Raw genomic sequence first — 23,719 nt, forward strand, 5'->3', positions numbered from 1 at the left:
ATCAACTTGTTTAAACCAATGGTAATATATAAGACTATTAATTTCAGACAAATGGTTGTATGGTTTATAAAGAATGAGCAATATTCTTTAATTAATGTTAGAAAATAAATTCAATTTTAGGTATCCACTTGTTTTTGACAACTAACAGAATCTACTAATATTAAGATGAACACATTTTTGTTCCATGAGTCTCCCTTTTCTTTAGAAATCCTGAGAGAAACCAAGAAGAAATTAGCTGACATATATGGATTAACAAATTAAACTTTTAACTTCAGAAAGCTTTTTCTATGAACCAGAACAGAACTACTCACCAAAAGCAGCAGCCATAGGGGATTCAAGGGATGGCTGGCCATCACCAGTGGGAAGGTCTAAGCGAGTGAAGTCTCTGCTTTTGTCATTATTATATTTCACATTAAGGCTGGTGAGCTTGGAGAAGTCAATACGCAGAGTGCAGCATGCATTATAGATATTCTGGCCATCCAGAGCCTAAAGCATGTAAGAAAGGGACTGATGTTTTGCAAGACAACAATAAATCAAGTAGCCTCTACTTTGACAAAAAGTGGCAATCAGGCATAAAGCAGAGAGGACCAAACTAAAAGCCAAAGAATTGTATCTCCTTTTACCTTAACTGTGTGAGCCTAAGAGAGAAAATAAAAACTCTATTTCTCAGTAAAGAAATAAAGAAAAGAAATTTTTCTTCTGTAAAGTGATAATCTCTATTTTATCTATGGTATGATCAAATTGAAGAGGAGAAATGTATAAGCTTGAAAAACCATAATACATTATTGTACACTGTACTAATTATTGTTATGATTATTTTTAAATGTTTAAATATATTTAAATTTTACATTTCATCTTAATTCATATTAGTATAGTCTATATAGGTTAAGATGATATAAAGTCTTTGTAAATGGTACTTGTCAGAACCACAATATGTGAAACAGTATCAACCACTTTTTTTTGTTGTTGTAAATTTATTTTCTTTGAGTAACAAGCTTGAGGGAAGTTTTAAGTCAGAGCAGATACAAGACCAAAAATTAGCAATCTCTTCTTTCATAATGATAAAGATCTCCCAAAGGGATATTTATAGCTACTTATGACTTCCACAAACACTTGAATTTACAAAATTAGATACCAGAAACTAAAACACAAAAAATAAAACAAAGAACAAATATACTAAAAAACGCTTAATTATCGTAATAGTTACTGATGAGTATGCCATCATGAAGGTCCAGAACAATCCATGCAGGGAGAGGATACAGCAAATATCAGTGTGATTCCTAGTCAAGAGCTCGACACTGTGTGACACACACAAGTGCCGTCAAACCTTAGTCTCTGTCTTCAGAAAAAAATTAGCAATGATTCAGATACTGATACAAGATAGAATCAGGGTTAGGGATAGATCTCAACAGGAGATGGATCAAACATAACCAAACTTAATGTGAAGTTTTATATCTTGTCAAAAGTCAAGCACTTGTGTGCTAAAAATAAAGACAGTATGAATTGAGAGCAGCATACTTCCTAAGATTTAATGTCTATCAATTTAGAGCTCAATGAGATTTGACAGTGAATATGGTTGCAAAAATATAGAAATCAATCATTCTTTGGCTCACTTAATAGAAGTAAATGAGGGCACTAGAGCAAAGATAATTCTATTCTATTAGTTAGATTATATCAGGAGTACTTTGCTCAACTCTAGACTTCAAATACGACAAACAAAAACGGGTCCCAGAAATATAAGAAATGATACGTGATTTGAAACCATTTCATATGAAGAAAGAAGTAGCTTTTAGACTATAAAAAGAGCATATGGAACAGTACATTCAAAAATGGTAAATTAGTTTGTATATTTTATTACAATTTTTAAAAAAACATAGTAAACTACAGCAAAGGAGAAGACATGATGACTTTCTTTGGTATCACTGAAGTGACTATAATAACAATTGAAAAATGAAATAAAGATCATAATTACCATTTTGGCATAATGTGCATTCAGTGGGTCAGCATACTGAAGCAAGGCTTGAAACTGATTATTCTTTGTAAAGGTGATAATCTTTAAGACTGTGCCAAATTTAGAAAATATCTGGAAAAAAGTTCACATTAGGTTAAATTCAAGGGAAAAATTTAGCTAACTTATCTTTATAAATAAACTTGATTCATAAATCTCAGTTTTAAATGAAAATAATCTCCTTATTAAAACTGCTGGTACCAAACTTATTTAAATCAAGCCTAAGATGTTCATGTTCTAACATCCATACATGGCTTAAAACAGTGCCTGACATACAATAGGAACTAAATATTTAACCTATTTTATAACTTGTCATAATTGGCACAGTACTGAAACAGAAGGTTATAACAGGAATTAATTAATGCCATGAGATAATGGTTGCAAAGCATATACTTAGAAATGGAAGAGTCACACAGATCAACTATTTCAGCCTGAGAATCAGCATCTACTTCCTGAAATTTTTATAGAAAGGAAAACTACAAAATATTTAACAAAATGAAGAACAAAATGTCCAATGCTCTATTAATTCATCAAATAGTCATAGAGAATCGCTGTAAGCTCTGAAAAGTCAGGAGTGAACAAAATAGAAACAAGAATCTCAGCACTGGTTCATCAATTTTAAACAACAGTACCATATTAATGCAAGATCTTGATAATAAGGGAAACAGTATGTCTGTGGGGGTAAGGAGGTATATATATTCTGCTCAAAGTGTTTTGTGAACTAAAAATGCTCTGAAGAATTCTAATAAGAAAACAAAATGCGAAACGGGAGAAAAATTAGAAAAGGCAGAAAGAGAATGGGGGAGGAAACCACACACAAGCGCAGTAAGCAGGAAACAGTTATCAACTGGCAGATGTATGTCCAGATAGATCTTGCCAGGTACATAAAAACGTCACTTTTAACGTCAATGTTCTAAATATGCGAATTAAAATACATAACTGTTTGAGTGGGCTTTTTAAAAAGCATATGCAAGACCCAACTCTAGGTTATTTGAGAGAAATCCACTTTAAATATAAAGACGTAAGCTAAAGAGAGAGAAAGATACACCACACTGACACTAATTTTTAAGAAAAGCTGGCAGAGCTATATTCTTTTCCTACAAAGCTGACCTCTGAAGAAAAATTATCAGGGATAATGAGGGATGCTATATAAGATAATGGGAGTCATTTATCCAAGAAGACAGAACAATCTTTAAAATGTATGTGTGTAACAAAAAAGAACCAAAATACTTAAGAAAAAAAGCTGCTAGAACTACAAAAACACTATTGTTGTTGGAGACTTTAATAATATCCCTCCAATACAGACTTATGGATAAGTCTGTATTGAGACTGTGAACAAACATACGGATACCAAAGGGGAGAGGAGTTGGATCTAATTGACATTTATAGAATAATATATCCAATATCAGCAGACTACGCATGAACACCAAGATAGATATATTCTGAGCCATAAAGCACACACAAATTTAAAATAATAAAAATCATACAATCGATATTCTCACAATTATAGATTTAAACAAGAAATCAGTAACAGGAAAAAAACACCTAGAAAATCAGAAGAAAGGAAGAAAGAAAGAAGGGAGTCTCTGCTCTTGTAAGGAAACACAAGATAATAAATACGCAAATAAATAACAATACCTGGTCACATAAAAGTATTTTGTTTTAAGCATAAAAGGGAAAGGGATGAGCATGATGCAAGCTGGGAAGGTGCAAGGGTGCTCAAGGAAGGCCTCTCTGAAGAGTCTCTGGAGAAGAGGGATAAGCAGAGTACAGTATACACCCATCCACAGATGAACGAATAAACAAAACGTGGTGCACACATACAATGGAATACTATTCAGCTTCAAAAAGGAAGGAAATTCTCACACATGCTACAATCCTGATGAACCCTGAAGACACTGTCATGTGAAATAAGCCAGTTTCAAAACAGCAAATGATGAATGATTCCACTTTTATGAGGAACCTTGCTGTTGTTTAGCTACTAAGTTGTGTCCAACTCTTATGACCCCACGGACTCTAGCCTGCCAGGCTTCTCTGTCCATGGGGTTTCCCAGGCAAGAATCCTGGAGCGGGTTGCCATTTCCTTCTCCAGGGGACCTACCCAACCCCGGGATCGAACCTGTCTTCTATATTGGCAGGTGGATTCCTTATACCACTGAATCGAGTCAAACAATTCTTATAAGAGATCAACAAGACTCGTGAAACTAATTTGTCTTGGAAGGGATCACCAGAAAATTCCATTCTTAAAGATGGAGTCTGAAGGCTCTCTATTGAAATTTAAGATGTTTTAAAAAAATATAGGTAATTTCATTATGGTCATACTTCAGGGGTCAAAATGTTGAGACCTTAATCCCTCATATCACTCTATTTTGAAAAACACTAAGACATTTTTGTTTTGCTCTTTTAATGAAAGGTTTGGTCTTATAATAAGTACTTCCTCAATACACCCTCATATCCTAGAGAATAAAGTTTATAAAATAATACCAGGGACTTCCCTGGTGGTCCAGTGGTTAACAATCTGCTCTACAAGGTTTGATCCCTACATTCCCCTGGTCGGGAAACTAGTAAGATCCCATATGCTGTGGAGCAACTAAGCCCATGTGCCACAACTAGAGAATGTGCATGCTGCAACTACTGAGCCCATGCACCACAATGAAATATCCCATGTGCCACAACTAAGGGCCGGCACAGTCAGATAAATAAATATCTTTAAAATGTATGTATATACACACACACATATATATAAATAAAAGGAGATATATTTAACTGCCTAACTTCCCTCCTTCATACTGCAGACACAGGTAGTGTTCTAAAGTACAAGTCAGATTACATTTTTCCCTACTTAAAATTCTTCACCATCTCCCCATTATCCATACAGTAAAATCCAAGTTCTCTGGTATAACATACACAATCTCTCCCTGGTGTACCTCTCCAACCTCATTTCCTGACACTTTTCATTTTACACTACTTATTTACACTTTTTATTTTATACTATTTACATAGCAGTTCTCCAGATACACCAAGCGGTTTCAGACTTCTACGCCTATAACATGTGACTTTTTCCCTGTTCCTGTATCTCTTTACACAATATCTAGGAAATTTTCATTTATTCTCTTTCAAAACTCAGCTCAGGCAATAATGCCACCAGAAAATTCTTAGCCTCACCCAAACCTCAATAGAGTTCATTTTCTTTACCAAATATTTTTATCCCTTTCCTGGCCTCATACAAATACTTGTCTTGCTGTTTTACTTATACTGTATTATACATTTGTCTATATATGTCTCCTTTAATTAGACTGAAAGTTCCTTGAAGGTATATTGCTTGTCTTGGTCATTTCTTTAGCATTGAGTACAATTCCTAGCACATAAGAGGCACAGAGTAAAAGTTTATTATTAATTGATAAAAAAATTATACTCTGAGACCTGACTGAAGAATAACGGCAATATGCAAATTTTAAAATGATAAACATTTTTTATGTAAACTTGTTAACAAAGTAACAAGAACATATAGTTTGTTCTAAAATTTGGGATTTTTATACTGTATTATGCTATAGGACCTAGTTCATTTCCACTTAATCTTCAGATTTTGTTAATGTTTAGATCCCTGTCTCTCATTTAATTTGAACAACAGCCTGAAGTATATCCTCCCTGGCAGATGTGTTTGGCTGTATAATTTTCATCTGAATGTGCTAAGAGAATATAAATGTACTCATCTGGCTAACCATGCTCTCTAGAGCTCCCTGGATTGTATTTTCTGAGGAGCTACAAAGATCAATCTGGTATTATTAAATAAAGCAAGCAAATACCAGTATCAGGGAATTCTGCAATGCCTGAAGTGTGGTTTTTAACAACTTTTTATAATTATCAAAACACTTGTTTTTAAATAGATTTGGTCTCAAAAGATCAATGTTTAGGAAAGTTTAATATATATTTTTATTGATTACAAGGTCTTTGACTACTTCCCTAATATATATACTTTGCTGTCATAAATACAAACACACACACAGACTCAACTCTTGATATGTCTTGTGCATTTTAATCTTTTCAAACTTTAAAATGGGACTAATAAAATACAAGAGATCACATTCTGGTAACATTAATCTTCAGGGTGATGAATATTAATAAAGAGTGATAAAGAGAACTTGCCAGAAACTGAAAATGTTCACTAGTATTCACTTGAAAAAAGCATTATTCATACTAGAAATTTCTAAAATAGCAAGCACATTGGCCACAATTTGTTTACAATAGTTTTTGTAAGCCAACAAAAAAGGTGACTTAAAAATCAGAATTTGGGGGCTTCCCTGGTGGCTCAGTGGTAAAGACTCTGCCTGCCAATGTAGGAGACACAGGTTTGATCCCTGATCCAGGAAGACCCCACACGCTGCGAACAACTAACTAAGTCTGTGTGCCGCAACTATCAAAGCTGTGCCCTAGAGCCTGGGAACCACAACTACTGAGCCCAAGGGCCACAACTACTGAAGCTCATACACCTCAGAGCGTGCACTCCAAACAAGAGAAGCCACTGCAATGAGAAGCCCATGCACTGCAATTAGACAGTAGCCCCTGCTTGCCACAACTAGAAAAAAGCCTGCAGAGCAACGAAGACCCAGCAGTCAAAAACAAATAAGTAATTTTTAAAAATTAGAACTTTATATTACTAGTGTTGATTCTTTTATTTGATACAATAATCATTGATTTTTGCAAGCTATTTATCTTTATACTTCGATTCAAAAAGGACTTATCTGTCTTTCATCCTGAAGAGATTCATCTATTGGACATCTGTTGGACATAACTACCACCACACATGATGGTACTTCAAAGTAATAGATTCCAAAAAAATACTGTTTTGCCTTACTCCATTAGTGGACAAAGAAATTTTTTGGAACGCAGGGTTGAGTTTACATACGGATCAGTTGATGAATGCTTTCTTTACCTGCAAATACTAAGTGATGCCATTCAATCCCGCGGCCTTAAGTGCCAGCCATATGCAAATGATCACCAATTTTCCAGTCCTGAATTCTTATGCTCCATACAGACTTATTTTCCAAATGTTTCTTCAACATCTCCCATTGTATGTCTAACAGGTATCTCCAATTTAAGTTGAAAATATACTCTTGATTCCTCCCCTATCTCCCACCCTTGCCCCACATCTTTCCCCCCCTCAGTCTTTACTATCTAGTATAAGATGGCTCTGTTTTACCAGTTCACATCCACAATCTGGAAAGCATTGATGGTTAATCTCTTTCTCTTCATAACTCACATCTACTCAACCCATCAGCACATCTCTCCAAATACACATGTAATCACCACTTCCAGTGCCCACATCCCCACCTGGGTCACCACCATCACTCATCTGGACTATGATAAGAGCCTTCACTTATGCCTATGTGTGTGTGTTAGTCACTTAGTTGTGTCTGACTCTTTGCAACTCCATGGACTGTAGCCCGCCAGGCTCCTCTGTCCATGGAATTCTCTAGGCAAGGATACTGGAGTGGGTTGCCGTTTCTTTCTCCATCACTTATGCCTGCAGTTCATTCTTAACATAGCAACAGGAGTGATTCTGTTAAAACGTTCAGCCTGTCATCTCACTCCTCTACTCAAAATCCACCACGGCTTCCTATTTTACTCAGTGTAAAGATGACAAAGGCTCTGCATCATCAAGTCTTAACCCCTTCTCGGAGCCCATCAGTCATAGCTTTCCTATTTTTTTTACATCCAATGACAGTCTTTTTTCTGATATTTGAATACATTAACCACACTTCCATTTTAGGGACTTTGCATTTGCTGTTCTTTCTGACTGGATCATTATTTTACCACATATACTCATAATTTAACACCCTCACATTCTTCAAGCTTCTGCTCAAATGACATCATATTGTAAATACTTTCGTTATCTGAAACTTCTCTCATCTGAAATAGCACCATTCCCATCTCAGTCACTCTTAATTCCCCCACCATGAGCTAAAGGAAAAACACTAGCTTCCACAGATGTTTGAGAGCAGTTTAGCTGTCAACTCTTCAGCAGAGAATACAGAAAAATTTGCTAATTATAACATGTGTAACCAACTCTACTCTTCCATGTATTTCCCAATCACAATATGTATCACATTTCATGCTATTACTTACATCTTACCCAGAAGGCAATAAGAGCAAGGATCTGTTTCTTACAAAGCAAATGCTAGTTTCTTACTAGCATCTAGTAAGTACAGTGAACATTTCTTGAGCACTTACTATGTAACAGGCACTGCTGTAAGTGCTTCAAATGCATCAACCCATGAAATCCTCGTAAGAAAGGTATAAAATAGATACCATCTTCACCCCCATTATATAAATAAGAAAAAGACATAGACACAGCAAGTTTCTTGCCCAAGAATTATAGAGGTAGTAAGTGGTGGAGCTAGGGTTCAAACCAGCTCCAGAAACTGTATCCTTTATTACTATACTATACTTAAATTGGCTAATGGAATAGAGTGCCCGGGGTAAGGGCTTAGTTAATGTAATTAGAGAAAGACACTCTGAGGAGGTGAATTTGAGCTGAAAATGGAATGATGTAGATTCAGCTAAGTGGCTAGGCCTAAGAAATAGAAGACAGAAATGGACTAAGACACAAATAAGAAGGGTAAGAGGAAGTGGGTCAAAGAGCCAAAAAAGCCGGGGTGCTAAATAAGCAGAACAGTCAGGAAGTGAGGTTACAGAGACAGTGAGAGGTCTGCATATGGGGGCATTAAGGGCCCTGGTAAGGAATTTCGCTTTTTGCAACAGCAGTGTGAAGGAGGATTAAACAAGAGAGTGCTATAACTAAAGGGCTGAGAGTCCTGTCCCAATGGTTACCATTGACGACTCAGAAACACTTCTCTTCACTTAAAGGACCCATGATCTTTTGGGAGAGAACAAGGTTTGTTACTGGTCTCAGGGAAATGACAAATGGAATAACAAAACAGGACCACACAACCTGGGCTAAGTTCACTGCTGACTGATAGCAATGTTGAGCCACAGGGGCAATAACATCTTTTGTGAAGCAACATAAATTATTAGCAGCAGCTACAGTGTTACAGGAGCAAAAGCAAACAAAAAGTGCTGATGGATCACAGAGAGCTCAATGCTTCTTGGTGGGATAAACAGAAGAGACGAAAATCCAGCAGGACAAAGAAGCCAGTCAATTAAGTAACTGCTGAACTCTTTTAGGAAACAACAGTGGCTGTGAATACCACTGCTAAAGCCCTCCACAGGACATGCTTCACAAATGCACATATTTAGAAAATGGTGCTCAGGAAACTATCACAGGGAATAAAGTAGGCATAATAAACGGTGTATTTTGATATTCACGTGCAGAGCATGTGAACCATGTGCTGTGCTCAGTCGCTCAGTCCTGTCCGACTCTTTGCGACCTCACGGACTGTAGCCCGCCGGGCTCCTCTGTCCATGGGATTCTCCAGGCAAGAATACCGGAGTGGGTTGCCATGTCCTCCTCCAGGGGATCTTCCCAACCCAGGAATCGAACCCAGGTCTCCCGCATTGCAGATGGATTCTTTACTGTCTGAGCCACCAGAGAAGCTGAACATGAACCATATTAGGAAATATATCTGAGCTCTTATCACAATTGGTACAATGACTGTGGGGAAAGTAACAACTTCTAAGGTCCCCAGTTCCCTTATTTGTAAAATGTGAGAACAGGAGAGGATACATTTCAATTGTTAGATATAAGTGCACACATACAACCCCCCATGACTCTTCATTCAGTAGTACAAACACAAAGGTTTAGAAAACAGCTACAATGATTCTAAATTGGCCTAGGGTTATGCTGTTTAATATTATATGTATTGAGATATAAATATGAAAATAAGCATATAATATGTTTTAGTGTTTTAAAATAATTTTTATATATAGGTTGTCAAGTATAATGAAATGGAATACTGGAGCTGACATCAGGAGGCTTGAATTCTAACTGGTTCTTCAATTACTCTTTACAATACTCATCAATTATCAGAGGTTTAGTTTTATTCATTACAAAATTATGTAATAACCAGGTGACAGATCTTGCAATTCTTAAATTCCGTCTCTTCACAGTAGGCCATGATGTGATACACTGCCTCTTATCAAGACAGTTTAGACACAGTAATAGATAGTCTATGAAAGTTATGTTGAGAGTCAGTATTTAACTTGGTTATTTCCATATTACATGTGAAGTTACTCATGTCTTCCTTTTAGAGTTTTAAATAAAAGTACTCAAATATATGGAGGAGTCTATAGAAACAAATTTGTTGTTTTCTATATTGATGTTACTTTCTCAGGAATAACTAGTACCAATTTTTTTTTTTTTTATAGCAGTCTATGCTTTGTTCATTTTCATGCTTAGGTATAAAAACACAGAATTCCTACATACCTTTTTAAATCATGTATCTAGGCTAGAAAAAGTAGGCTTTCAAAAAACTATTTCTAACTGACACTATTCCTTGCATGAAACAGGATGCTGAAGCCTTTTATTATTTAAGTAAATATATAAACCAGAATCAACAACCTGAAAAACTAAAGATAGAAAACATTAAAAGTTACAGAGGTCATATTTTGACTCTGCTTTCATAAGAGTGTCCCTCCTTACCTGATGAAGAACATCCAGGGTAACAGGATAAAAGAGGTTTTCAATAATTATTCGGAGCACAGGGCTCTGCCCAGGTAGGACTGTGCCTTCATTGGCAGGAGCTCCAGGAAGGGCCAGACTTCCTGACTGGACAGCACTGACAGCCTGCAGGGCAGCTTGGGCTCTCTATATAACAATCCAAAATGAGAACTTGTGGTTACACAGACACATTATATAATCCTTAGTTGATGTAAATTAATATGAAGTACTACAGTTAAATAAAAATATACATATCTGTTAAACTTTCTCTGGAGGCATATATCCTAATATTGTAATCAGTCAAGAATCAAAAGTCTTGTTTTCTTATCACAGTGACACAATATTTAAGAAAGTTGCCTAAATTTACTTGAATAAATGAAAAAAATACAGCCAAAAAAGAAGAAAATTTGTATATAACTTTCATATCCTAATTTTTTAATGACAAAAGGGAAGAAAGCAATGTGAAAGTAACATTAAAGACCACTTAAAAAAAATCACTCAAATTCCTCTGGGTGGCACATGATAGGCATAAACATGGAGGAGCTGTGGTGGTTCAGAGTGGGGCAGGGAGGGCATCCTGGCATGGAACATCAGAACCTGAGCAAAAAGAGGAACGCATTCACCTGCCTGGCAAGGGGAACCTGAGCCCAAACAAGGTAAGCAAGGCATCTGTGAGTGGGTGGCTCACCGCCAGCTGTCAGAACCTGGGGAGCATAAGAAGGGTAAGAAAGATATCCAGGGGAGAGCAGCCTAGCCAGGATTATCAGAGCCCAGAGAGAGTCAAGAAGAGGGCCACAGGGAATCGGGGGCTTCCCTGGTGGCTCAGTGTTAAAAGAATCCACCTGCAATGCAGGAGATGTGGGTTCGATCCCTGGGTCAGGAAGATCCTCTGGAGAAGAGAATACCTACCCACTCCAGTATTCTTGCCTGGGAAATCCAATGGACAGAGGAGTCTGGGGGGCTACAGTCTATGGGGTCACAGAAGAGTTGGACAAAACTTAGCAACTAACAAAAGCAGCTGCAGGGATAGGTAGCCAATGTAGTAAAGATAATTCGAGTAGGGAGGTCAGTCCATGGGGCCTGAATGGAGTAAGGAATTCAACGGAGAGGCAGCCTGGCATGAGATGTTAGAACCCAAGAAAAGGAAGTCAGAAAAGTTTCTAAATATGATGCTCTATTAAAAGGAACCGGGGTGCTCTAAAAAATGTCTAATTCTAAAACTGGAGCAGGAAAGCACAAGATGAATGTACAACATTTCCAGTTTTGTGGGGTTTTCTTGTTGTTTTGTACCAGAATGCAAAACAGTTTTCAAAGAACAACAGAAGCAAGCCAAAAGGACATAGAAGACAGCTTGAAAGGGACTCCCGCTGGCATTATTTGAGAACCAAAATAATGACTGTAACAAATAAAAACCCATCAAATAAAACAGGAAACCTTTAAGTCCACAAGCTGATAGAAAATGACAATTGATAAGGAACAGTCTATTTACACTGCCTTAAAGTACCTCCCCTCAAATACTTTTCTTTCCCCCTTTGTAAGTCATAACTTTATAGTGGGGAAACCAGGCAAACACCAGTCAAATCAAGTGATCAAAGAGCACACCATCTGTAATGCAGCAAATTGAAATTATGTGCCGCCTGATATGATGCAATGAGAAAAAAAGAGCATTACTTCTGTGATGTTCCTGTCAAAGCTGCATACACTGAATCTTATCAAAAGGAAACATCAGACAAACTCAAATTGAGGGATAGCCTAGAAGATGAGTAGCCCATAATTTTCAAAAGTATCAAGGTTATGAAAGTAAAAAAAAAAAAAAGAAAAATAACTTACTGTTTCAGATAAAAGGAGACTAGAAGATATGATTTCTAAATGAAATATGCAACTCTGAATAATGCTTATTCTGCTAGAACAAACATCACTGGGACAACTGGCAAAACTTGAATGGGGGCTGAGGGTTGAAGGGAAGTAATACATCAGTGTTAATTTCCTGATTTTGACCAGTGTATTCTGGTTTGTAGAAGAATATCCTTCTTTGAAGGAAATGCACACTGAAAGTTTGGCCAATGAAGACAGGCCAGATTAATAGTTTTTTCCCAAATGCCTCAAGTAATCAGAACTTCTTCGTATTATATTTACGACTATTTTTAAAAATTTTGTGACTGTCTCAAAATTTAAAACAATTATTAGGGTGAAAAGGGTGAATGGAAGAGAAAAAAGCATGGTTAATAATTAGTGAAATTAAATGCAAGTTTTTAATCAATCTTTTGTTCTGTACTTATAATTTCCTAACAATAGTGATAATGAATAAAATGTTTGTGCCACAAAATGAAAAAAGTCCCACCACTTTAATGCAGATTCTTTCATTTCTACATCTTGTATTCACTTGCAATTTTAAAGATCATAGTATTGTGTCACAGTACTTTGTTATTCTATATTAACATTTATTTTGTTTTCATGACTTTAATTTTAGTTTACTATTTATTATACCATCTTTCAAAAGTGGGATGAGTAGCTTTTTAACATTTTGTTATGAAAAATAACATTAAAATAAATGTCTTTCTGAAAAGTGGCTGTCTTTTCTGTATGCTTAATAATTGAACAACTTCCACTTTTGTACTTATATACAACTCTTTTTTAACAACATTTTTATGCCATACAAACACTTTTATGTATCAAGTAATACTCAAACTGCCAAATGTTCAGTTTCCAAATCTCTGAGAATATACGAATTATTTGAATATTTTGTATCATTAAATATATATGCACCTGTAAAGTCAAGTGTGTGAAATACTGAGCACCCCAATTCTGCTTCACACATAGCAGTTTATCTATTTTATACTGGGCTCCCCAGGAAGATTTTATTTGGAAAACAGGATTGTACTGCTTTTAAATTTGAAAACTGGCTCACAGTCCCACTTTAAGCCTTTAAATAGGCAATGATGAGGTTCGGAGGTCATTCAAAAGAGACTCAATTAACACAGGGATTAGAATTAGCAAACAAGAACATTAAAGTAATTATTATATCTGTATCAAGTGCTCGTGCGCACATGCGCGCGCACACACACACGAAAGGTTAAGTAGACACACAAACAGTACTGTCCAACAGAATTTCCTATGATAATGAAAATGTTCGACATCTACAGTATATTGGATACTAGTCACTGGTGGCTAGTGAGCACTCAAAACGTACCTAGTGCAACTGAGGAACTGAATTTTGAATTTTGAATTTATTTAAATTTATTCACATTTAGCTAGCAGCTGAGGGCTTCCCAGGCGGCTCAGTGGTACAAAATTCACCTGCCAGTGCAGGAGATCTGGGTTCAATCCCTGGGTTGGGAAGATCCCCTAGAGGAGGGCATGACAACACACTCCAGTATTCTTGCCTGGGGAATCCCATGGACGGAGGAGCCTGGCGGGCTACAGTCCACAGGATCACAACAGAGTTGGACACGACTTAGTGACTAAAGAACAACAAGCAAGCAGGTACCATATTAAATCTACTAAACAACAAGCTAGCAGTTACTCACAACTTTAGAATGTTTAGGAACAGATATCAACACAGTGAGGCTCTCAGTGGAATAATGGTTCCTTTTTCTCTCACATCATCCTGAGATTTAATCATCTTATCAAAACTAAGCCTGAATAACTGAAAGTAAATTTAACCTCACTGATATTTTTTTTTGGCCACACTGTGTGGCTTGTGGGATATTAGTACTATGTGTGGAGTCCTAAGCACTGAACCGCCAGGGAATTCCCAACCTCACTGATTCTATTTCCTTATCTACCAATCATTCAATCAATTCTTTTTATTAAACAATTCTATATATATGCTTACTACTGCTATATTACAGTTATTATTGCTATTGTTGCTGTTTCTCTTCCTTCACTCCTTCTTCTTTGGCATAAAAGATATCACACTGGAGAAATATGAGAAGATATGCTTTATATTGTCTTAATCATTCTACAGTTGTCAATATACTCCACATTAGTACTTCACAGACCATTGAGTACAAAAGTCTCTGCATAGCAGGCATGCAAAAAAAATTCTTTTGACAATAAAAATCTGATAAAAATTTGTTTAATAAGTAACTCTAGTTTCAATTTTTAATTAGATAAAAATATTTAAGGAAGAAAATGAAAGTAGGGGGACACTCTTCACTGAGGACAAAAGAAAAGTGAAGGGGAGAAAAAAGAAATGTCTTCTCAATATGAAGAGACAGTTCAGGTACACAGAAGACATATTTTCTGTGTATCTGATGCTAAACATTATGAGGCAGCAGAATTCTTATTATGGGAGATATTTTTTCAATGTTTCAGCCACAAACCCTCTGGAATGGTTACATTAACTAGTAGTAAAGGAAACAGCAGTATTGTGATGGGAAAACCAACAAATACTTATTGAGGTTGGGAACATATATATACTTCATGTAAAATTTAAATATGCCTAGAAAATATAAAGAAGGTATTTCTAAAGTTGAGATAGAAATGAATATACAACAAAATTCACAGATCTTAAATGTTCAGTTTGATGATTTTGAGGGAAATTTTTTAAGGAAAAAATTTTCCATGGCCATCATTTTGCAAATTTATAAATTTCTACCCACAAGATCAAGAAAAACTGTCTATACAAAAATGGCTGCTATTAATACAACCATTTCTCAAGTGCTGCACTTCAAAATACCATCTAAAATTTTTAGCTCTAATTTTAGTTTAAAGCAAGGGAGGGAAATAGTTGATATTCACCTGACCCTCTGCCAGGTATGTCCATAAGTATGTTTTGGGATATCTTGCTATTCAGAGAAGAAAAGAGAATGAAACAGTAATTTATCAGCTTCTGAGGGCTGTCAGAATATAAAAACATCTGGTACCTCTCATTAATACGTATGTAAACAGGTACCTTCAATTTTGACTTCAGCTTTTTTGTAGGACTCTGAATAAAAGAAAACCATTATTTTATCAAAAGTCAATGCAAAAAATGGACAAAAGTAACAAAATGGCAAGGGTACTGGGAAGAAATCAAGGCTATCTAAGAATAAACTAGGTCATTTGGGCTGGCTTTGGTTGCCAAGCAACTGGGATTTCTCACTGTTTCCCTTTAGAGTAATCCAGTCTTTAAGAGTTTTATTAAATTGTTTGTTTCTTCTTCAAGACTTAAACTAACATAATTAGCAATCACACTAATGACAAAACTGCATGACTTATACGAAGGAGAACTGAAAATTCTACTGAGAGATAGGAAATAAAATAAAACTCCCTCCTCAAAAGGATTAGTTAGCAATATAGATATGTTAATTATCTCCATATTAGTCTATAAAATCAACCCAATTCAACTGTGTCTTGGGGGGTTAGGAGTTATCAAAATAATTCTAATACATCCTGAGAAATAGACAAAACCTATTATCCATTTAATTTCTAAAAAGAGAGGGGAAAGAATTGAGCCTTGCCCTACGGTAGGTTAAGCCACAGGGACACTGAAACAGGAATGGGACAGAACGGAATCCAAAAGGTAATCCAGGTCAGACACAGACTGCATTCCATGTGAGCAGCACTCACATGAGGGCAGGTGGAGGTCACGCAAGCAAAACGTGTAGTCACGTCTAACAAGCACTTATGCATGTTGTAAGTAGGCAAAGCCTGTGTATAGAAAAGTAGAACATGACAAAGGACAAGTTTTACATGAGTGGATAATAAATGGGTTATTCAACCACAACAAAAGAGAAACTGGTCAGTGGGAGTAAGTGAAAGACCCTAGCCTCCCTCTTCACCAACAAAATAGTTTTAACAAAGATTTAAACACTAAAATAAAAACAACCAAAACATTAACGTATAAGAAAATATAGGTAGAAAAAAACTTTTTAATCTTGCTATACTGGGTTTTTATGAGTATGGTACCCATGTCAGAGATCATAACACAACTTAAGAGATTTGACTGTTACATAAAAATAATTTAAAACTAATTAGCAGAGAAAATTCAGAGACAGAAAACAGAATGGCAGCTGCCAGGGTGGGGGTAGGGGGAAATGAGGGGTCAGTATTTAATGGGTACAGAGTTTCAGTCTGGAAACAGGAAAAAGTCCTGGAGATGGATGGTGGTGATAGGTTGTGCAATGTGAGTATATTTAATGCCACTGAAGTGTCATTCACTCGCTTAGTTGTTTCTGACTCTTTGCAACCCCACAGACTGTAAGCCCACCAGGCTCCTCTCTCCATGGAATTCTCTTGGTAAGATTACTGGAGTGGGTAGCCATTTGCTTCTCCAGAGTATCTTCCCGACCCAGAGAGTGAACCAAGTCTCCTTCATTGCAGGCAAATTCTTTACTGTGTGAGCCACCAGGGAATGCCACTGAACCACACACTTAAAAATGGTTAAAATGGTAAATTTCATATTATATACATATTTTATCACAATTGAAAAAATGGGGAGGAAACTGCATTAACAGAAATCACTATAAATACTTCACAAGTTATTACATAAAAGTAAGTAAAACAATAAGATACAATTTGTTAACTATCATATTAACAAAAATGGACAGGAAAATCGCTTGCTCATATATTATCAGTGACAACCTAAATAAGCAAATAATCTTCACAGAAAGCAATACTGCAATGTATATCAAAACATAAAACACACATAGGCTAAGTACCAGCAATTCTGTTGCCAGAAACATAAACTATAAGATAATGCTGCAAGTGTACCAAGATATATAAGAATGCTACTACAGTACTATTTGTAAAAGCATAACATTGCAAACAATCTCAATGTCTATTAACAAGAAATTGGATAAATTATGGTTGTCCTTTTGAAGCAGGTGTTATGCAGTCATTTAAAAATGATGAAGTAATAAGAAGTAAAATAAAAAGTATGAAGTAATTGTGTATTTCTTGTCATGAAACAACATCACTGACCTACTGTAGAGGAAAAATAATCGCTCTTAAAACATTAGGATTCCACTGGTGTAAAATTATATACATAGACAAAATCTGAATAGAGAAGGGTACACAGTAAAATGTTTGCGAAATGTTAATCAGTTACATCTAGGTAACCAGATTGTCTTTTGTTTGTTTTGTATTTTTCTGGATTGTCTGAATGTTTTACCATGAGCACATATCCTACTTACAAGGCAATGTTTTACTTAAAACTTTTATACGTTTAAAAATATCTAACATTTCATTTACTCAAGTTTAGATAATTCATTATATCGTTAATATGTCTTAGAATAAGTTAAGGATTGGATGCAGGAAATGTCATTGTTTTTAAAAATGTGGAAAACTACAATTTAAATTCAGCAGCTTGCATTATAATGACTTTCAACACAGAAACCAAGAGCTGAAGGAGTCCCTCTGCCCAGGGCAAGACTGTCAGGGCCAGACAATGTTCTCAGCATAATAGAAAACCTATTTTTTAAAAGGTACTTGCTTTGTGGATAAATTTTTCCTACCTTTAAATTACTTCAAATTACTATTTTAACTACTTAAAAAATCGACCCGGAGAGACAGAAAAGTTTCAGTATGAATTATATTAAAACTGGAAAATGAGGTAAGAAATGTTCATATTCTATATTCCACATTTATCTTGGAGAGTCAAAAATCATTTAATGAACATATTTATATAAATTCTTATTAAAAATAGGAGCACCACTCAACTTCTCAATGCCTTTGTTACATATTCTGTAAAAAGAAAGGATTGACTTTCATAGTTCCTTTAGATCTGAGATTTTAAGAGACATTAACAATGTACTTTTTTCACCCCTTATGGAAACAGTTTCAAGGGAAAACTAATTGCCTGCCATTTCTAAGGCCATATCCTCAAACACAGTTTCAAATGGCAGTGCTTTCTTATTGGAGTCTTTGGATAAGAATTTATATATACAATCTTTATCCATAAAGCATCCCATGATGAAGAAAAACACATGATTTTTTTTTTCACTTAAAAATAGAAAATTAGTTATTATATCATGTATTCTTACAACTATTTTTATAAATGACATTAATACTTACAGCTTGATTAGGCAGATTGTCAGTCTTAAGTTCTCTGTGATTGGAATACTGAATAAAAACAGGCTGGCTTCGAAGGTGAGGAGTAACAGGAGTGTAATAATTCACCATAGTAACAGCAGCTTCCTCAGAAGCCATTTCTAAGAAAGCCTGCAATAAACACAAGAAAGTAAAGTGAAAGCTCCTGTTTTTGAAAGGCAGCTAAGAACTATTTTGTCATTCTAGCTTGCTCTAAAACTCATGCATTCTTAACAGAAGTCATATTGCCCCCAAGGGGATGAAAAGACTTTCATTTCAAATTTTATCACTGATAGTTACTGAAAACATATTTGACAAAAGTTGGGTTCAATAAAGGATTTGGGATTGGGAAATTGACAGTTGATTAAATGACTGTGTGGTTTTTGGTCTTCTTACTTCTGTTTCTTCTAAAATTTAGAAACAACTAAAAAAGCAAAAATAACTGTGTGTTTCACTACTATAAATAGATGTTTTCAGTTTCTTCCTAAAAATTTCTCCAATCATCTGTTCTCCTTTGCCTTTTTATGAATATAATTAGAACATTCATGTGCCAAGGCTCAATTGTACAAATTAGGGAAATGGGAGAACATCCTACATTAAGTCAATATTGATTTGATTTGGGTCATTCAAGGGACCTTTTCTGGCTATTGGTAATCACTATACTGATATTAGCTATTTGAAGACTAAAAAGAACTGAGATGGAAGAAGCTCCTTAGTATTCACGTCTTATTCTGTTTATGGCTCCTCCTCACTGTCATGACTCCCATTAACTTATGTGACAGGAATAGGATACGTACAGATCTTTAATTAAGGTGGCAGATTTTATCACCCTGTCTTAATGGTTAAGAAGATAAAACATATACTAACAGTTCTGAGCCCTAACTACCTATAAGAACACTTCAAATTTAACATACAGGAAGAACTCATGATCCAAATCACTATCTTGGAGGAATAAAACAGATTTTAAGTCATTCATAGTATCTAAAAGGTACAAATGTCCATGATACACTTTAAAGCTGCTATCCAATTGCGTAAGTAATACAGTTTTTCTAATATTTCTAAGAGAAGTAGATAAAAATGATCAAGGTAACAAAAATAGCTATGGCAGTATTTCCTAACTATTTGGTTTCTAAAGTCATCTTTTCAACAAAGAATTTGTTAACTGTATTCTAATAATATTCACCATATGGGGAGAGTCTCTTCCTGCAAATTCCCTACTAAATGTTAAGACTCCTGCAATATCACACAAAAGAAAGGCTGAACAATGTCTTTGGATATTGTGATTCTAGTCAGGAAATCATTCCTACACATATATACAACCTAAAAAGTCATATGTAAAAATAAAATTTTTCACATGGAGTCCAGTAAAAGAATTATTTATGTTTTCCCACAGCATCCAGCCAAGGATCAACTTTCATAATGTAGGATGAAGAGAAAATCAAAAGTCACTACACAGAAAGGCTGGTGAAAATAAGCCTTACTCCATTCTCAACACTCCACCTCCAAGAACCACGGAATGATTATGCCTACAAGTACTACTATAGTGACTCACATCAGAATCTCTTGCTGAAGTAAATTACTAACAAGGTATTTTCCTAACAGGATTTAGGATCAAAAGACAAGCAATTAATAGAAATCAGTTAGCACTACAGAAAAATATAAACCTAGAACCAATAGCAGAAACAAAGGAAATTGTAACATTGCCTGCTGCCTCTCAGAGTTATCTGACATAAAATATAGGATATACTACACGGAACATAATCATGTACGTAACATGTGCATGTTAGACATTAGACAGCCATTAGACGTGGTCATGTTGGCTCTTTTCAAACTGTGCAAACCATACTATTCTCAATAGCGGCATCTGTAAAGAAAATTAAGACCCAAGTGCCTACACTACCTCTAAAAGATGTAAGAAGAATGTATAAACACAACAAGGACTGAATACTAAGACATACTATTTAACTTCTCCAGTTCTTAATAACCTCAACTACCCTAAACAAGGCTGTTAATTTAAATAAATAGTAAAGCTAGGGGTCTGAATCAGACATCATTATCCAATCTTGGATGGTAATCAATCCAATCTCTTCTGATAATCACAGGATATTTTCATAAACCATTTTGTAATTAAGAATGTAAAATATGTTTGGTCAAGACAATAAATAAGAGAGAATCCTGTTTCCTATTTTTGTTTCTTGCTTCCTGTCATTGAAAAAGTTCTATTTTTAAAAGCTATGTAAATAGAATAAAATTAAGAAAATAAAACAAATTCAAGAAAACAAAAAGCTTTCTTTTTTTATTTTGGCTGCACTTTGTAGGATCTTAGTACCCCCAGCAGGGGTTGGACCTGCACCCTTGGCAGTGAAAGCACAGAGTCCTAAACGCTGGGCTACCAGGGAATTCCCTTAAAAATAATTTGTTGTTTTTTTTTTCACTAACACCCAGAGATAATAATTGTGGGTCAACCTATAAAACTTACATACCTGGCTTTTTCCTTTCAACATCAAAAGATTAGTTACTTTGCCAAATGGTAGACCTAATGATATGACCTCTGTTTCGGTGACATCACTTGGAATTTTGCGAAGATGGAGAACACGGGAAGGCGAACAGGGAGGTCTATCTCCTTTAAATTTCTTGTTGTCATTCCCATTAGCTAAAAAATACAAGATTTGTTTTTTAATTACTGAAACTAATTTGGGTTGACATACTACATTAACCATATCATCACATTTGATCTTCCAAGAGTTTCAGGTTTTGAAATTCAGGAACTACGGGGCTGATGGGAGAAGAGTAGAAGACAGGTGAAAACAAAACCATCCACTTTTCAATGAGTGGGTTTTTAAAAATATTTCACTGCAGGTGTATTTTTTTTTAGACTGAACTTGGATTTTTAACTTCAAGGAAAAGTGTTGGATAAATGAATTACGTATGTTGAGGTACCAAAAACCTCTAAATGGTCAACTACTTGTTGTGAATAGAGAATATTTATATTACCTTTAATGTATCTTAAAAGATGCTTTTCTAGTTTGTCCTATTACTAATTGAACAGAATAAAAACTTTTAGGATAGATGGTAATAAAAATTTCATGTTTATCACACCCTACAAGGATTTGGATTTTTGAAAATAAGTTTATTTCTCAGGCATTATACAATTTTTGCCAATTCATTTTTTAAAGTACTTTCAGAAACTAAACTGTGATTTCCTTAGGATAATCCTATTCTTTATGATATAATAGGCAGCTCTTAACATAAGTATCATCATCTTTTGGAAATGCGAATTTTTAGCCCCATTTCAGACCTACTGAATCAGAAACATCCCAGCAACCTGTGTTTTTACAAGCTCTCTAGATGATTCTGAAGCAACCTGAAGTTTGAGAACCACTGTTGTAATCCAGTATGCCAGTTTACAGCCACATTTTATTTAAAGCTTATGTTTTAACACTGACAGTAACTAGAACTGACAAGTGTGTAACAAGTAGTCTAATTTATGTTCATAAGATTCAGGACGGTTTTTTTTTCCCCCAGAGATAGCACCAAGTAAGACTGAATGCAAATTATCTAAAAGTCAAAGTTTGATTATAGTGTTGACCATACTTAGCACTATTAGAAGAAAAATATAATCTTTCCAAACACCTGAGATTACCATTTTTCTAAACACTAAAAAAACTTTACAATCCTATGTCTGTGACCCTAAATAAACAAATTTCATGAGGACTACATAAAAGTCTTGGCAATATTTTGTACCCATTCCTATGCTTACAGGTAAATAGGTTGACTTAATACCAAAACTAGCACTTGCTCCCAAATTCTCTATGTTCATGAATGCAGGCAACATCCTACCAATACTATCAATTCCAAGAGGTCCTTACAGGTCTGTGCCTGTATATAGCAAATGCCTAGGACAGTGTGTGGAAAATAATCAGCAAATACTTATTGGAAATCAAGTATTTAATTTATGGGAGTCAAAAGGTTCCTTCTCCTTCCTCATGAATCATCATGAAACATTGATTTTTCCCTCCAAAATAACTGATTCCACTGTCATCTCAACTTTCAATGTTACCTCACCTATCATCCCGATGACCTATGACCCCTTCTACTCTGCCTTCTTCTAGTCTCATTCCCTCCACTTCCACTAAGATCTAACATCTTATCATCCTAAATGTGTGTGTCATGTCATTATCCTGTTCTAAAAACGCTGACAGTCTTCCAACTACCTAAAAAGATCGTTACTTTCTAGTTTTCATGCTGTTTTCATTTACATTGCCTCACTGGGGTTGACACATAAAAATACATTAAATTATATCTTTTTTTTTTATAAATTTATTTATTTTAGTTGGGGGCTAATTACTTTACAATATTGTAATAGTTTTTGCCATACATTGACATGAATCAGCCATGGGTTTACATGTGTTCCCCTTCCTGGACCCCCCTCCCACCTCCCTCCCCATCCCATCCCTCTGGGTCATCCCATTGCCCCGGCCCTGAGCCCTTGTCCCATGCATCGAACATGGAATGGTGTTCTGTTTCACATATGATAATATCCATGTTTCAATGCTATTCTCCCAGAACGTCCCACCCTCACCTTCTCCCTCAGAGTCCATAAAATTGTTCTATGCATCTGTGTCTCTTATTCTGTCTCGCATATAGGGTTATCGTTGCCATCTTTCAAATTCCATACATATGCATTAGTATACTGTATTGTTGTTTTTCTTTCTGGCTTACTTCACTCTGTATAATGGGCTCCAGTTTCATCCATCTCAGTTAAATTATATCTTATTAACTTTAACAGATAAAGAGATTAAGAGATTTAACAGATCAGAGATTAATAATTTTTGTACACATCTAGGAAGTGAAAAGAGCATTATTCAAACTTAAGTTTAAAGGTAATTTTTTTAATCACAAAAATCTCAAAGTGTGTTACCATTCCTAGAAAGAAAAGGAAGCAACTTGATGACAATAAATTTTCAGAGTATATGCAGATTTATGAGGATTATAGTGATAATAGTGTTGCTAAATTAAATGCCAAATTATCACCTCCTGGACAGAAAGTCAAGCATGAAGTGTTTTTTTGCATCTCCCCT

General features: G+C 35.4%; 1 protein-coding gene across 21 annotated transcripts in view; it reads right to left on the reverse strand.

Moving 5' to 3' along the window:
* Window positions 1–23,719, reverse strand: part of PTBP3 (polypyrimidine tract binding protein 3) — an 89,110-nt gene that overhangs the window by 25,234 nt on the left and 40,157 nt on the right. For 10 of the 21 annotated variants that reach the window (XM_081526818.1, XM_081526770.1, XM_081526743.1 and 7 more), the window contains 5 exons: window positions 21,122–21,291; window positions 18,624–18,770; window positions 10,608–10,772; window positions 1,973–2,083; window positions 312–486 (listed from right to left, as the gene is read on the reverse strand). In XM_081526818.1, the coding sequence (XP_081382944.1) occupies window positions 312–486; window positions 1,973–2,083; window positions 10,608–10,772; window positions 18,624–18,770; window positions 21,122–21,142 (619 nt within the window). In that variant the 5' untranslated portion in view covers window positions 21,143–21,291. Of the gene's footprint in view, window positions 1–311; window positions 487–1,972; window positions 2,084–10,607; window positions 10,773–18,623; window positions 18,771–21,121; window positions 21,292–23,220; window positions 23,419–23,719 lie in introns of all 21 variants that reach the window. The other 11 variants (XM_081526843.1, XM_081526826.1, XM_081526887.1 and 8 more) reach the window with 3 other exon arrangements.

The sequence above is a fragment of the Giraffa tippelskirchi genome, chromosome 1 (genome assembly GCF_054371585.1).
Source record: "Giraffa tippelskirchi isolate mGirTip1 chromosome 1, T2T-mGirTip1v1.2.pri, whole genome shotgun sequence".
Taxonomy (NCBI): Eukaryota; Metazoa; Chordata; class Mammalia; order Artiodactyla; family Giraffidae; genus Giraffa; species Giraffa tippelskirchi.